Source organism: Poeciliopsis prolifica, unplaced genomic scaffold (genome assembly GCF_027474105.1).
Source record: "Poeciliopsis prolifica strain line A6 unplaced genomic scaffold, Auburn_PproV2 SCAFFOLD008, whole genome shotgun sequence".
Lineage (NCBI taxonomy): Eukaryota > Metazoa > Chordata > Actinopteri > Cyprinodontiformes > Poeciliidae > Poeciliopsis > Poeciliopsis prolifica.
In genome coordinates, this window is record NW_026562383.1 from 8604430 (window position 1) to 8619810 (window position 15381).

General features: G+C 40.2%; 2 protein-coding genes across 2 annotated transcripts; one reads left to right on the plus strand and one right to left on the minus strand.

Annotated features, from left to right (window-relative positions):
• Window positions 1-354: 354 nt before the first annotated feature.
• Window positions 355-10092, minus strand: pcyt1aa (phosphate cytidylyltransferase 1A, choline a). Its single transcript, XM_055032873.1, has 9 exons — window positions 9759-10092; window positions 7235-7348; window positions 6813-6912; window positions 6543-6659; window positions 5036-5187; window positions 4838-4916; window positions 4358-4500; window positions 4025-4213; window positions 355-2427 (listed from the first exon to the last, which is right to left on the minus strand). Exons 2-9 carry the CDS (start codon window positions 7346-7348, stop codon window positions 2188-2190), a joined length of 1134 nt encoding a protein of 377 aa, XP_054888848.1. The 5' UTR covers window positions 9759-10092; the 3' UTR covers window positions 355-2187.
• On the plus strand, window positions 9084-15056 carry LOC129361783 (uncharacterized). Its single transcript, XM_055032872.1, has 6 exons — window positions 9084-9247; window positions 13197-13334; window positions 13473-13536; window positions 13752-13796; window positions 14001-14149; window positions 14264-15056. The coding sequence occupies exons 1-6, from the start codon at window positions 9152-9154 to the stop codon at window positions 14912-14914; spliced, it is 1143 nt and encodes a 380-aa protein (XP_054888847.1). The 5' UTR covers window positions 9084-9151; the 3' UTR covers window positions 14915-15056.
• Window positions 15057-15381: the final 325 nt, after the last annotated feature.

The window sequence follows — 15381 nt, forward strand, 5'->3', positions numbered from 1 at the left end:
TATGTGGCAGCTTCAGTGCACACCCCCCAGTCTCTTGAATAGGCTTTGCCTTACAATCCCCTCCAGGCTCCAGCTATCCCTGCTGCTATTTTCCATTAAAATATCACAATTTTGCAATATTTAGCAGTTTACTCCATGATTGTGTAGGCTTCAAGTTTTTTATTGATTTAATATTGTACAACTTGCTATGAGCCATCATTTTTATAAAATGCATGTGCATTTTTTTTCCTCAAACTTTTCAATTGTACTCCAATTTGAGATGCCATGTCATAACTTTAAAATTCTGGTTCAACCTACAAATTACACAAGCATGAACTATTAAGTGTGGAATCCTTAAAACCGAGGCAGTTAAAATGTTTTTAGACAAGTTTTAATACATTTTTGGTCTTCCTGTACATCCAGGATGCAGGACAAAAATAAACCTCAAAACGTAACAAACCATGATTAGAACTCCTGCTGTTACCGGCTTGCCTTTATGTGGACTTGCTCGAACCGAAGTTAGTGATTTAAAAGAAAAATCAAGACTAGGTTGTTTAGCACCAGAATCCAGACAGAATTAGCCTTTTCTCATTCTAGACGATACTGGATTTTTTTTATTTATTTTTTGCTGTGGACATGAAAACCATGTCTGCACAGACCAGCAGAGGTTTCAGAGGTGGTTCACGCCGACAGATGCTAAATCCGTCAACGCTTCATCACAAAAAGATCACTTTTATTCAGAGGCGACATGCTTTTTCACTGGAGATGGAGGTCTACAAATTTAAAATACTTAACTCACATGTTTTCCCCAAACTGCTTATCTAAGAAAAACAATCTGGGGAAGGAGGGCAGTCCTGCTTTACATGTATTAATTTAGTTTCTCATGCCAGTCTTCCCACGAGGAAGCTCTGATCACACTTTTTATTTTATTTATTTTTTGCCAATAACTAAACTTACAGTACACCATTTTATAGTTTTTACAAATGTGTATATTTTGAAATTCAAAAACCTAATACTTTGTCTTGTATCAAAGTTAAAATCACTTTCTCACAGCTCCAGATCTGTAGGACAATCTTACAGGACACAAAACAATATGTGAGTTGCACCTTGGCTTATATTGATTCTCTGCTCAGGGAAGAATAAGGAGAGGGGGAAGAGAGAGAGGAAAAGAAACCGGGATGAAAGGCTACAAAAATAAACATTTCCACACCAAGATTTAAATGTCCTCCATTCATCCACGCCACTTAAAGGCGTCTAGTTTTAAACTGGACTTTCAAAGTCCGATTCTCATCAGCAAATAGTAAAAATATCAAAGCTAATTTATTCACTATCTGCAGAAACTAGTAAGCTGAGCCCATCGTCTGGTAACAAGACGGATGCCTTTAAGGGACACGTTAAACATGCTGACGTTACAAACAATGCCATGCACGTACATGGGACACACCAAGCTCCAACACAGACAAGCTAAAAGTCAGAAAAACATCGCTGTGGCTTGGCTGACGTGTTAAACTCAGACTCAGCTTAGATCTGATGTTACTGGTTTCAGGTGCCTTCTCTTTTTTTTTAACGTTAGCAGTGAGGGTCAAATCTGCAGCGAACAAGCAGATCATTAAAACAGTGTCATGATTGTGGATCCAAATTAAACATGCGACCAAAAAAAACAAAAACAAAAAAACAGCTAGGCCCCTCCCCCACCTACTGCTAAAGCAAGCCGTAACCAGAACGTCCCCGGCGTCATGACGCAAGCTTTTAGGAATACAGTCACAGATGGAGGCAGTGCACCAAAGGCTGACACCTGAAAAATATTGCTAAGTGACAGTGCGTGACTAATTACCAACAGAAGAAAAAAAATAATAATAGTAACAGATTCATAAACTAACTTTCAAAGAACTCGGGGTGTCTAGTTGTCATTTACTGACCAGCACACAGAAACAGAGAAGATGGGAACTGGCTGCTAAAAAAAAAACCAAAAACAAAAGGAGCTGGTAACAAGCCTGGCTGTCACAGGCAACATGAGGCTGAAGTGCTAAAAGACAAAAAAAAAAAAAAAAAAAAAGAAGATAAAAATAATAATCAACGATGAACACGATTAAAAACAAAACAAGCAGCCGCAGCCAGGAGCTCCTGGAAGGCCACCCAGCGCTGACAGCTCTCGTTACTGGGAGTGCGAACTGAGGCCCGACGGCGCCGACGCCATCAGACTTGGGTTCAGTTGTCGTCCTCCTCCTCCTCCTCCTCGTCGTCGTCTTCATCGTCATCCTCGCTGATGAGGTATCCACGCGCTCCGCTGGGATGGGGCGGCGAGGGCGGAGGTGAGGTCTTGGAGAAGAAAGGGAGGCGGAAGGTGGGGGAGGGCGAGCGCTCGTCTCGGCTGGGGCTGCTGTTGGGGCTCTGCCTCGGGCTGATGGCCTGCAGCATGCGGCCCTTCCCCTCCTTCAGCATGTGCTTCTGTGGGGCACAGAGGAGTTCAGTGGACGGTCAGCGGGGCAGGGCCGGCACAAGCTTTTCTTTTTGCGGGGGGAGGGGCCCTAAGGAGATTTTTATTTTCCCATTGGATTCTTGCAGAGTAGATTAGTCCCCCCTCCCACCCTATTTAATTTGAGGGAAACCTGCAGACGGGTTTCTATTGTCGCAGAAACTCCCTGGCTGTTTGTTATCATCCATCCACGCGACGCTCTGCTGGCCGCCACTCCCTGCTGTGTCATGAAGCTCCGCAGCAGCAAGTTCTCACATGAAATTCTATCTGCCTGCCTGCTTAAACATTCAGATATAAACGCATTCCTCATCTTGGGAAAAGCAAAAGAAAACACTTTGCATCTTGGGATATGGCAGAGCCTGGGTCAATTTTAATATTATGTTCATAAGGAACTAAGAAAAAAAAAAGCAAACAATGTTTTTTGCAAACAGTTACGGTGCGCATAAGTGTTTTCCAAGATTAAATAGAAGTGGCTGAAATGAATGATTCAGCTTCAAACTATAACGTTTCAAACCCATGAAGCTTTTTCTTTCTGTGTGAACAACAAGGGCATCTGTTAACGTGTACTTTGAGGATTTTATCCCCCACCGGGGTGAGATTAGCTTTCTACAGCGTTTAACAAGTTTATGATACACAAGGACTCTCTCTACACTGCAAAAACAAAACATTTTACCAAGTATTTTTGACCTACTGCAAATATCTTAGTATACTTGAAATGAGACAAAGCTAGTTTACAAGTAATTTTCAGCAAGGCGTATGAGCTTGTTTTAAATCGATAATTCCTTAATACTGATGAAAAAGCACTTGAATGATTGGATGTTATAAGACAGGTTTCCCATATTATGAAATTAACTGTCAATGCAACAAACACAAAATATTGACTTAAGCTCTTACATCTTGCTGAAAAGTTACTTTTAAGTTAGTTTTGTCTCATTTTGAGTGTGGTGAGATATTCTCACTAGAAACTAGAACGAAAATATTTGGTAAGAGTTTTTTCCCATAACACGGCTGTAAAAACAGGAATTATCTGCGCAGCATGTCATCCAGTTCTGTAATGGAACTTTTGTTTTTATTTATTTGCTTTAGGCATTTTGGAACAGGAAAAGTAGAGTAAACATGCAGAATGGTGACTGGGGTTGAACCCTCCTGTTCTGCAGCGATCAGGTTCGAGAAGTATTATAGAAATAGAAGAATGTTGATTTTTCTGACTGGTAAACCACCGTTGTTTGATTGTCACATGCTGTGTCGCAGTCCTGGTCATTTTCACTTATTCCACTTCAGTCCTCATCAGAAACGAATTCCTAGCTTAGACTGGAAATTTGTTCCTCAGTTCTGACCTTTATAAAAAAAATTATAACGGTTACCTTTTCCAAAAACTACCTTAAATTGTTTTTGGAAACGATTAGCTGACATTAATTGTTGTAGCGACAAGATGTCGTAAAATAGACTTTTGAAGCATGAGTACTCAGACTGCAACAACGCATCCCCACACTGTTACCGCCACGATTTCTTCACAAACCTTGCTGATCAACACAGTGATTTAGAACCACAAACGAGCAGCGTGCTCACCAGAGCTCCCTCAGGGCCGAACATCTGCAGGAAGTTGCCAATGAACTCCCTGGACTTCTCCTCCCATTTTTGGATTAGGTCGATGCTCTTCTCCTCCACCTTCTGGACGAACTCTTTGCTCTTCTCCTCCACGTCACGCACCTTCCTCTTAACCTTGTCGACGCGCTCCTGCAGGTGGTACTTCTTCTCCTGGTGTGAGAACGGCAATTATTTGGTTATTTATAGATATATATATATTTTTTTCTTTCTTGACCTTGAAAACAGCGAGACGGCAGAGGAAGAGGCCACAAAGGCGGCCATGTCTGTGACGAAGCAGAAAAAAAAAAATCATACGTTGATGAAGCTGACGTTGAGTTCTTTGGCTGTGTAACCTCGCTGCAGGTTGCGTCTGACGTACACATCGTAGTCGCGGACGATGCGGGTGATGATGTCAGAGGTGGAGATGCCCTCTGTCCGCTGGGTGGGAGCAAACATGCCTGTTGAAACGAACCATGTTTAGGGTGAAGTTGCGTGTCACTCCTCCTCAGAGTATAAGGTTTGTGGGACAGCAAGTTCAATTTTGGTTTGACTGGTTGTTACTGAAAAAGTTCTAGAGACCGGCATAAATACTTTTGCAACACATTGTAGCCAAAATTGCACATTTGTCATTTCAACAATCAGAGTTGTTCAGAACGTTGTGTGCATCCCAGGGGATTTAAAGCATTTAACCCAGAGGAAACGCACACGAAAAGCCCAGCAGCCATTGTCAAACTACAGAAAACACTTCGATCTTTGCGGGACACGTCATCCATTTTTATTGCCTTCTCGACTCACCTGCTTCTTTAATGTGCTTGTACACGTCATCACTCCCTGCTGATGAGTATGGGATGTCATCGTGGGCCACAAAGTCGATCTGAACGGGTCATTACAACACACATCACTTATCAGAACAGATTTGGACTGATAGTTTGCTCAAGAACAAGAAACCAGACAGCCGTTCAACTCGGATGTGTCTTTGTGTTGAAAACTCACGCGATGTTTTGCGAGGAACTCTGGTGATAACGTCCAGGGAGCGTTTCGCACCACTTCGTCCACGTAGCGGCAGTGTCTGACGGCGTCGTAACGCTCATCCTCGTTCATCACAGTGAAGCCCTTGTATTTGTGGGTGAGCTCATCACTGCAGACTGTCAACCCAAGGAAATGTTTGCGTTAATCACTGGGTTAACCCCTTTAGGGGAAGTGTTGCAAAAACTCCTCCCACAACCAAGCTGGTGTTGCAAAACCCGTAATAACTGTAGATGCCTCATCTACACATACCAATGTTCATATTGGAAGCACTTTACTGCCAACTATTGGCTATAGTTATGATCAATTATCCTGAATTTTTTTTTATTTGTGTACTAAGTATCTAAATGAATGTTTCATTTACAAAATGCCAAAATTGCAAATGCCTGTTTTTCTCAAACATTCGACTAAGATTAAATCTGCTGCAGATGCCAAATTACATCAGCAGGTGGCGTGATGTTGATTTATCCTGAACAGTTTCACTACCTAAATATTTGTACTCTATTGAGATGACATAGATGAAATTGTTCTCAGTAATATTTCTATCGGACTTCTGATTGTTGATTTGCCATCTCTCCTTAGCTGTGCAGTTTCAGCTTTTATGATGATAGGAATGTGGGTTGTGCAGCTCTGGATATGAAAGCTAAACAATCTTCTTTATTTGCTTTGCAAATACTCTTGACAGAAAGCATGCATCAGCCCAGAACTCTCTCAGAAGCTGCTGTGGAAGTTAGTGTTTCACACGCAAGGAAACAAAAAGCTGAATTTCAGGATGTTTGAAACCAAAATCCTCATAAGGAAAAAGCAAATAGTCAAGCAGGAAGTTATATTAGACTTCTATAGAGAAATATATATAGTGCTTTAGGCTTTAGAAAGAAATTGCAGAGACATGAATTGGAATACATTTCATTATTTCAGTCGAGGAATTTATCCAAAAGGTAGAGATTAGGATTTGTGATTATGATTCTGCTTTCAAATGTACTTCTGAAGCTTTTTTATCCAATTTTATTTTATTGTGAGTCTAAAAACACATGAGCATTGAACAGATGTGATTTTATTTCTTATTAGTTCATCAATTTTCTAAATCTAGATGGTGTTTCCCTTCCCCTACATTATTTACTCAGATATTGCAAACCTGTGCTCCAAAACGTCCTCAGATGCTTCTGGATGTTAGTCTAAGTGCAGATAAAAATTTGTTTGCAAAGAATACTGTTTTAATCGTTAATCCACTTGAAACATGGATCACAGTGCAACTATGTTTATTTTTTTTTTAAATATTTTTCAAATTCTGTAAGCACACTCAGAAGAAGGCGTTTATATGTTAAAAGCACAGCTTACTGTCACTTAAGTTTCATTTAGACCTTAAATGATCACTTAGTGGGCAAAAAGTCTGTGTATGTGCAAAGTTTTGTCCTTTCCTTGCCACGTCATGGTGAAGTTTAACCCAAAATCCAGACTTTTACACTCAACTCACCTCCAACAATGAGATGTGAATTTGGAAAGAGGCGCTTCGCCTGCATCAGAGCTCTGGCATGACCCGAGTGGAAAACGTCAAAGATGCCATCTGCATAGACTCGGACGGGCCTGTGGACTGGAGGGAGAGAAATAAGACAGAGAGGAATTAATAAATGAGCCACTGGAGGTGAAGGCAATAAATAATGAGAGGAAACCTGCAGACACCCAACACAAGTTTTTGAAAACCAGAGGTGGAGCAGTACGAATGGACTCAAAAAATCAAACTCACGCGGTGTCCCCTTTTTGGCCTCTTCCATGGTGACTCTCTGGTAAGGTTTTTTATCAGCTGGCTCGAGCTCATCAGCAAAAGGCGCAGGGTTTTTCAGTCCCTAAACCATCCAAATGTGTGGAAAAAGAAAAGTGATTCACCCCAAGAACATCAAGTAGGAAAAATTTTGCTTTTGCTCTAGTTTTGCAATATTTTCCCCTTTAACAAAGCATAAGGATGTGGTAATAAATGGTCGTGTGTGTGAACTTAGCACTTCTTAACAGAGATCAGCAGCATTTTGAAACTCTGCTGCCTAATGATATTTGCAACACTGGAATATATAGAAATTAGCAAACGACATTGGGGGAACAGAAAACACAAGTCAGACACATTTCAAAACAAACAACAACAAAAAAAAAAGCTGAAGGACAGAGCTGACTCACCACAGTGCATCTGGGGATTTTCCCAAGTCGTTCTCCCTCTTCTGTCTCCCCGTTGGAGCCGTCTCTTTTTCTTTTCCTGGACATCACCGGCTCGTTGGAGCTCTGGGCCGCCATCTGGGCTCAACGGCAAAGACATATATGACCAAAACACACCACAGTTCACACACTCTGGTACACTGCATCCTTTAAAACACACTGCAGACACACACCCTCAACTTTGTACTGCGTCATGAGGGGCAAAGCTGGGGACACGGTTGCATAATTTTAGAAGACTGGACTGACTACAAATATGGACAACTGTGACATTATGGACGTCATGTGCTTGGTGAACTTTAACCCAGTAGAGAAAATGGAACATAACTCAACCTTCCTAGCCTTCTATTTGACTAAATGCAAAATTAAATAAAACGAGAAAAAAACTTGTAGAGATATTTAGAAAATAAAGGGATGATTTTTTTTCTGCAAAGTCTGACTGAGAAGTGATGATCATTACTGGACAAAGTACTTACGCATTAGATATTTTTTATTTTCTGCTGACATTTTTATGCATATTAAAACAATAAATAAATTCCAGTTTTTGCCATACTTAAAATAAAAAATGATTTTGCTCAGTGGTGTTGAATTCAAGGCTACGGATTGTTAAATGTTCTTCTAGACATTTTTTGACGTGGGTTTGCTTTAGAAAAACACTGATAATATTTCATTAATCAAAAAGACAGTTCCAACATCTGTAGTTTACCTCCCAGTTTATCTTTTGACACTTGTAACAAACCAGTAACACCCACAGGAAGTCTTACTTTGCTGTGGAGATTTCCTCACACCTTCTATCATCCTGTTTTTGGTGATGAAATAAAACATGCCAGTGTCAAAAAAGAAACAGGCCTCTGTCATAGCGCTGTAATTATACATTTACGGAAACAGAAAGTCGGTAATCTTGAATCAAAGGTCTCCATAAATACCAATCGTCTCAAAAAAAAGTAAAGCATAGGTTAAATAAAATGAATCACCTACATTTAGTTTGAAGGAGCAGCAAGAGGTACTAATGACTGCAGCGCTCATAAGAGATTATTAATAAAACTGTTAAGATATTTTCCCCTCTCACCGAATGAATGCGCTCAAATTACAGCCTGGATTTGTTTCCCTCTTCAGAACGTGAAACACGTCCAGAAGCTACATCGGATTAGTGACATCTGGAGCCTAATTTGGCCTTTATGATTGAGAAATTATAATTTTCCCTACATTGTAGAAGTTTTATGCTCCTCTAATCTATAAATGAAAAAATAAAATACAGTAGTTGCTGGTTCTTTGATTTTACAATGCCATGAACCATATTTACAAAACTTAAGAGGGTTTTGCAGACCTGGGCATTTTCTATTTTAAGTAAGTGGGGGTTAGAAATGCCTGTTGGGATCACGGAGGCTGCTGACCTCTGGAGCGGAGTTTTAAATCTGTCTGTGATCCCAACTCACACACTCCTCCAATCTATATGTCAGAATGCAGCAAAAGCAAGTAACTCAGTGCATGCATATAATTGCGAGCTTTCCGGTGTTACGGGTCGCGACTCTGCCCCATTCCTCACATTCCATCACGGTACTAAAACTGAAACCTCGAGTCAATTAAAGGGAGTGGTCACCATTCATACACCACTTCTTTATCTTGCTTTCACATAATAATCAGACTTCACTATTTACACCTATCACTTCTTTTTTGTGTTATGGTAAAGTCCACAAGCTATGAGAGTGTGACTAATTGTAATGGGTGAATAATGTAACAGTACACGTTCCAGGTGGTGGCGGTGACCCCTTCTCACACTGAGCAACTTGTACAAGCGTTTCCCCCTCTACACCCTTTTCTTTTAGCTGCAGCAGGAAGCCCTGCAGGGCTCCCACACTGACAGGAGATTTACATGAACAGCAGATGTCATTCTCATTGAAACTGACTACTATAATAAGAAAGGAACAAGAGATGGTGCCAAAGTCTTCTCTCACCACAAAAACAAGCGAACAAGGGCAGGTGGCTTGGGGGGCTTTTAGCCTCAATGTAATAGGCTTTACTGAGCCAAACTAAGATGGTTGTTGATTAACATTGATATCTTTGAAAGTGGAAAAACTCAAAAAATGTTTCAATGTTTCCACCTGGAGATCAGACATTAAACGTCTTTTCCTCTTTAATACAGAAATATTTCTTCTGTCTTGCTGATCGCCACCTTTCCAGTCTCAGGGCTTTAGCTGCATTTCCCAACATTTTTCTCGATAGGAGTGAAATATCACTGGCGCATTTTCTTTTTGCAGATTTAAAAATGCAACCGATTGCCAAAAGGTAAACTCTTCCCTCGGTCTGAAAGAGATCAAGAACAGCTGACGGAGTGGTTATTCTGGTGGCGCTGGCTGAGTAGATATCAGCCGTTAAAACCCTGACCTGTTGGTTGTTTACATTAAAGCTTCTTTTAATTTAAAACACCAAACACTCGACCTGCTATGTCGGCGTAAGATTTAACAACTGTCCCGAGTTCTTTCCAACTTACCGTGCACTCCTTTGTCCCGGAACCCTGATTTAAAAGGGTGGGCGGATTCCAACACCTCGTCCTGCCAGTGGTCTTAGCTAACGCCGCTAGCCGCCGTCGAAAGCTAGCTGTCAAGTTGTGTGGCTAAGTTAGTTAGCTTAAATCGTTAGCTAGGAGCCCACCTGACATCATTAGCACGAATAAAGCTCCATGAGCGACCAAATGACCGGTTCCAGCTGCGTCGGCGACAACTAAGCGACCGCCGAGGAGAGGGGTAATGTATTAGCGGTGACAGCTTGTACTACAACGCTGACAGGTCACCAACACAAGAACTACAAACCTAAGACATTCTAACAGGAAATGCCAAACAGCACGTTTCCGGTTAGCTGTTTTTATTGTGCCGCCGACTAGTGGACATAATGCTTCATGGCATGCTAATGCTGGGCCTTGCTGAAGCATTCAAACTTCAATATGTCTTATATTGAAGTTTTTATTTTTGATATCTAATGACAGACTACTCTTAAGTAGGAGACAGCAAAAGTGGAAGAAAAACAACATGTGGTTTTCAAAGCATACAATAAAAATACATGGGTTTTTTTGTGTGCGTGTTTGAGCAGATATTTTTGCAAAATGTGAAAATGAGTCTTGTGAAATCAAGCTATTCACCTATTTCCTACCAAGTAATAATTTTCTAACTTACTTAATATTTCCCGAGATGACTCTTTAGCTAGAAATAAGGGGAAACGTATTTGTCTTTGTTTTTTTGAGTCTGGACAATTCAAAAAAATTATTGCTTTTGAGTTGGCTCAAAAGCAATCACGGATGAGTGAATAACAGATGGATAAAATATTGACCAAAGTTTGACTTAAAAAAGATTTCACTAATAAATCTTTTTTGATATTGAAAAAACAGATCCAATAACAATTCCACATTATTCAATAGTTGCTTTAGTTATAGTTGCTTGAGAGGTTTTGTGTAGCAAAAACATTAACAAGGACTATTACCAAGTCAAATAATTCAATAAAACACTCCCAAAAAGTCATTAGAGTTGTTTATTGCTATGTTTTGCTTCATTTCATAATATGTGCTATGTCCTACAAAGTTAAACTGTAATTAATTACATTTCATTCACCTATACACAAATTTCAGTCATTTTCACCTAATGCAATGTATTGGGTAGCTCCTTAACTTCTTACAGGTAAACCACAAAACACACACTCTTAAATTTTTACTTTTTAAATTTATGACTCTTTCAAAAGGTCATTAAACAAACCCTCAAGACTATTGCTTCCCAAAGGTGCAGTAGCCTGATTTAGGTGTGTGGAAACAGAGAGGCACATAAAAGTTGGGGATTAGAAAATCTAGCTCTAGATTGGCTGCACAACGTAGAACTTGAAGATAGTTCACCAATTAGCCAAGAGAATGTCATTAGTGACAAGTGGAGTGATTGAAACTGTTCATCTTGTGGGAATATCAGAGCCTTCTCTCCACCGTAGCGAGTTCACTGAAATAACAGTACGAGGCAGTAATATAAATATCTGTATGTTCTGTATTCCTGACTGATTGCTGTGTAAGATAATCAGAACAGGCTCCGTAGGAACAGAGTTAGTATCTGTAGTCCTGTTTGAAGCCAGTACAGAATGTTGGAATGAGCTGTGCAAACTTTAAAAAGATGCTTGTCCTGCAGAGATTTTCATAGTAAGGTGTAATTTAAAGTTCACAGGGATGGATGTCCTGATGATTGAAACCTTCAGTGTTGTGCAACAAAAGGTGCTGTGCAGGAAGTAAAAAAGTGATCCCATGCTTTCTATTTACAAAGATCAATCTTTAAAAGGCTAAGTAAATGTCACTGTTACACTTTTTGTGAACCAGCAACACTTTAAAAATTGATTGCGTTGCCTGTTCAAGACACCTGTACACCGTTTCTCACTGCATTTATAAAGATCAAATGGGTTTTTGTGTAAATAGGATTAAATCTTTATTTAATCCCAATAAAATATTGTGCTGCAGAGGACACAACATATTTTATCCACAGTTAAGCATTATTGGCAGGTTTATTGGGTGAGGCAGTTGAAATAAATGCATATGATTTAAAGAGACGAGGTAGGTTCACCCTTCAATTTCTGTCATGTGGACTGAGCAATTATAGTATCATGTTAACCATTAGCCACCTGGCAGAAACCTTCAAACACGCTGTCTGTCTCTGGGTCTCTTTGATCACAGCCTCACCTGCTGCTCTGATAGATGGGATCTGCTCCACAGCTGAAGTGACGAACACAGAGGTGATTTAAACATTAAAAGAATAATGCTACACTCTTTTATGTTTGTGTGGCATTATACTCTAGATCCAAACACCGACACTTAAAGTTTTAGCCACCGTACATCCATCTTGTCACCCCTTTTTATGTGTGTTGATGAAACACATCCCCACAGCATGATACCACCACCACTATGTTGGTTCTAATTATTTATCTTCACCCAATATGTTGCATATATTGGCCAGAAAGTTACATTTTGGTCTCATCTTACCAGGACTCTCCCTTTTATGTTTGTTCTGACTCCTACAAGGATGGATGGATTTGGAATTGGGTTACAACCAAAGTGCAAATCACAAACAGTGGTGCTTTGGAAGATTCCACACAAAGAGTCACCTTCTATTGACTTTCTAATATAAAAAGATTGGACTGACCAACTAGACAATGAGTTTCTGCAACACTCCCATTTGGGTGGGGTTGAACCAGATCAACCAAGTAAATAAAACAGAACAATTCTCTCCAATACTCCAAGATTATACAGGACCAAGCGTCACTTTGTGACAGTCCATCACCTACAATAAAATAAATTCAGGCTTGTGATTGTAATGGGGCAAATGTAAAAGAAAAAAAAAATTACCCTACTACATAATGGTCTAAAAATTGGATCATTTGACAGGGTTCACGTCATTCAACCTTTAGTTTAAATACTTTGGTTAAAACAAGCTGTTCGGGATTCATGAACAAATGTACCACCTGTGTTACATTGGCTTGCTCTTTGCAAGCCTATTATTCCTGCATATTTCTAGGCAACTCAAACTATAGTTGACTCAGCTTCTTTCTCCTTTTAACCAGTTAAAAAGCCGTATCCAGCTGTGAACTCGCAGGGGGAATTTTCTGATGGCTGCACACAATCAACCCATTTAAGCAGGCATAAAATATATGTTCCTTTCCAACATAATTGTTTAACTTTCTTAATTTTATTGACTATGACATAAACACTTGCATGACTTTTTTTTGTCAGTTGTACGCTTTAAGAAGGCCTCGCAAAGAAGCTCAGCTACCTTCGCCGCGTGTGGCTCTTCTGCTGCAACAGCACTCTTTGTTGCTTTATGAGAACTCCTACTTTGTTTGAACCTCGCAATATACTGGTGTTTTATGTGCACTGGTCTAATGAATCCCCTGCCCCCCCCCAAACCATTTGAAGAAAAAATGCGGAATGGGTGGAGTTTGGCCCACTGGCTTTGGCAAGCCATCCAATCAGAAGGCCCGAGTTTCTGGGGATGCTCATGTCCAGTGGTGTTCAGCTGAGGGTGAGATCAGAAACATGAAGATGGAGCAAAAGGTAAGCACACTACCTTTATTGTGAAATCGTGCTTTAAAAAAATGGATAAAAAGAGAGCAAACTTTGCTGAACTACAACACTGAAACAAAACAAATTGTGAAATTATATGAATTTATTGGTCTGCTGATGTAATTCCAGATGTCAGCGATGGTTTCCCTGGCTTCATTATTGAGAAAACTCTGCTGCTTGCTGGTAATGCCAGGTCTGTCACTATAATCCCTATAAGGTTCTGCAAAAATAAACTGATGCTAATTTTAAGCACACAAGAATCTTTGTCCTTGTTCAAGTTTTGCGTCATTTTCATGCTTTTGTTTTCTGCTTACCTTGCAGTCTTGTTCATCTATTCACGGTGTTTACTGAATCTTTAATTTTATTTTATTTTGGGTGCTTAACTTAAAATCCCTGTCGTTCCTTTAGGTTTCATAGGAGCAACATCTCTGACGAAAGTAAAACAGCCTGACGGTATTTCATCTGCTATCATTTCAATCTGTGATCAGATTCATATGTAAAAGTAAAAATAAAAGGAATACCTTAACATAATTACATTTTTCAAGTCCACCAAAAGATTTTATCTGTAATTGATTTATTTATTTTAATCTTTAATCTGAAATCTAAACCAATTTTCATCTTGCCTTCTACAATCCCCTTTTACGTTGCCCTCCAAAGGAAATCCTGTCAGGATTGATTCTGCTAAAGCGAACAATTTCTTGGCGAACTTAAGACCCAAGAGGAACGTCGATCCCAAATGGTACCGAGGTGACCCTGACTTTCAGTCCTACTACAGTTTCTACAACAGCATCGGTCACATCGAAGGAGTGAGTTGACGACAAGCAGCGCACTGATTGAAATAAGCTTTAACGATCACTGTATTTTATGGGTTTTAACATGTTACATTTTTCCTCTAATGTGCCTTCTGGTTTCTCCATCAGCTTTATGAGATAGACCGCATCAGGATGTTGTATCAGCAGATGCGTCACCTGGAGCTGACCTATGGCCCCGACGCTGCCAGCTACATTAACAAAATGGGTGAAACAACCAGCACCGCAGGACCAGCTACAACAACTCCCCCTCCGACACCTCCCACCACCCCGGCTCCCACACCGGACCCACTGGAGAAAGCTGAGAAGATCTATCTGTGCAACCCCAAGGACCCTCTGTGCAAACCTCGGATTGTCTACCTGCCGACCGGAGCTGTCCCAATACTGTGTGACCCCAGACTCAACCTTGCATGCGGTGCTACAAAAGAAGAGGGGGTTAGAAATATTGCTCCATCTCAACCAACACCAGCCACTCCTACTTCTGGAAAGGCTATTTCACCTGTCCCTCCACCGGTCACCAAGAAAGGGATGGAATACGACTGTGACCCGTACTGGGATCCAGACTGCCTCATCGACCAGCCTGCACAGGAAGCATCGTCACCAGTAGCATCAGACGAGGAAACAACAGATGAAGGGAATGTTCCTGTTGTTTTAAATGGAGCTAAAAAGAAAGGGCCTGGCCCCTATTTTGACCCTTATGATTTCAAAAGTGACCTATATGACCCCTATCGTTATGCTGAGCCAGCTCCGGATCCACAATGAGAGCAAACTGTCCACAAAAAAGATGACAAATGGATCAACAGCAAGACCAGCAATGCAGGTTATGCTACAAATATTGCATAATTTCTTAGATGAAAAACAATACAGTGCCTGTACAATGTGAGAGACTAATGCACAATAACATCTGTTCACATGAAAACATAAATGAATAAAAAATACTTATCAGATAAATGCCTTCACAGGGTTTTTTATTTCTATTCAGTTGACAGAACCCCCCTTAATATTTATATAGCAGTAAAATAAAACAATATCTTGATTCTTGTAGCTTCTACTTTTTTTTCTTCAGGCTTTGTTTGCACAAGATTTATTTATTTTTTTAAACCATCACAACTTTCCACATCTTTCCATTGGTGCTTTTCACACATTTCTAATAAACGAAATAAAATAAAATAAAATAAAATAAAAAGTGGAAAGCAACGACAAAAAGCGAGTAACTATTTTGGTGAGCA

What these genes read in the sequence shown, in the direction of transcription:
- pcyt1aa (XM_055032873.1), bottom strand. Translation starts at nt 7,348, where the DNA reads ATGGCGGCCCAGAGCTCCAACGAGCCGGTGATGTCCAGGAAAAGAAAA. An exon ending in GGCCAAAAAGGGGACACCGC is followed by an intron (nt 6,660 to 6,812) that starts GTGAGTTTGATT and finishes CTCTCCCTCCAG; the next exon opens with TCCACAGGCCCGTCCGAGTC. An exon ending in TCAACGTCAGCTTCATCAAC is followed by an intron (nt 4,214 to 4,357) that starts GTATGATTTTTT and finishes TTCTCACACCAG; the next exon opens with GAGAAGAAGTACCACCTGCA.
- LOC129361783 (XM_055032872.1), top strand. Translation starts at nt 9,152, where the DNA reads ATGTCATTCTCATTGAAACTGACTACTATAATAAGAAAGGAACAAGAG. An exon ending in AAACAAGCGAACAAGGGCAG is followed by an intron (nt 9,248 to 13,196) that starts GTGGCTTGGGGG and finishes AACCATTTGAAG; the next exon opens with AAAAAATGCGGAATGGGTGG. An exon ending in CTGCTTGCTGGTAATGCCAG is followed by an intron (nt 13,537 to 13,751) that starts GTCTGTCACTAT and finishes TCGTTCCTTTAG; the next exon opens with GTTTCATAGGAGCAACATCT.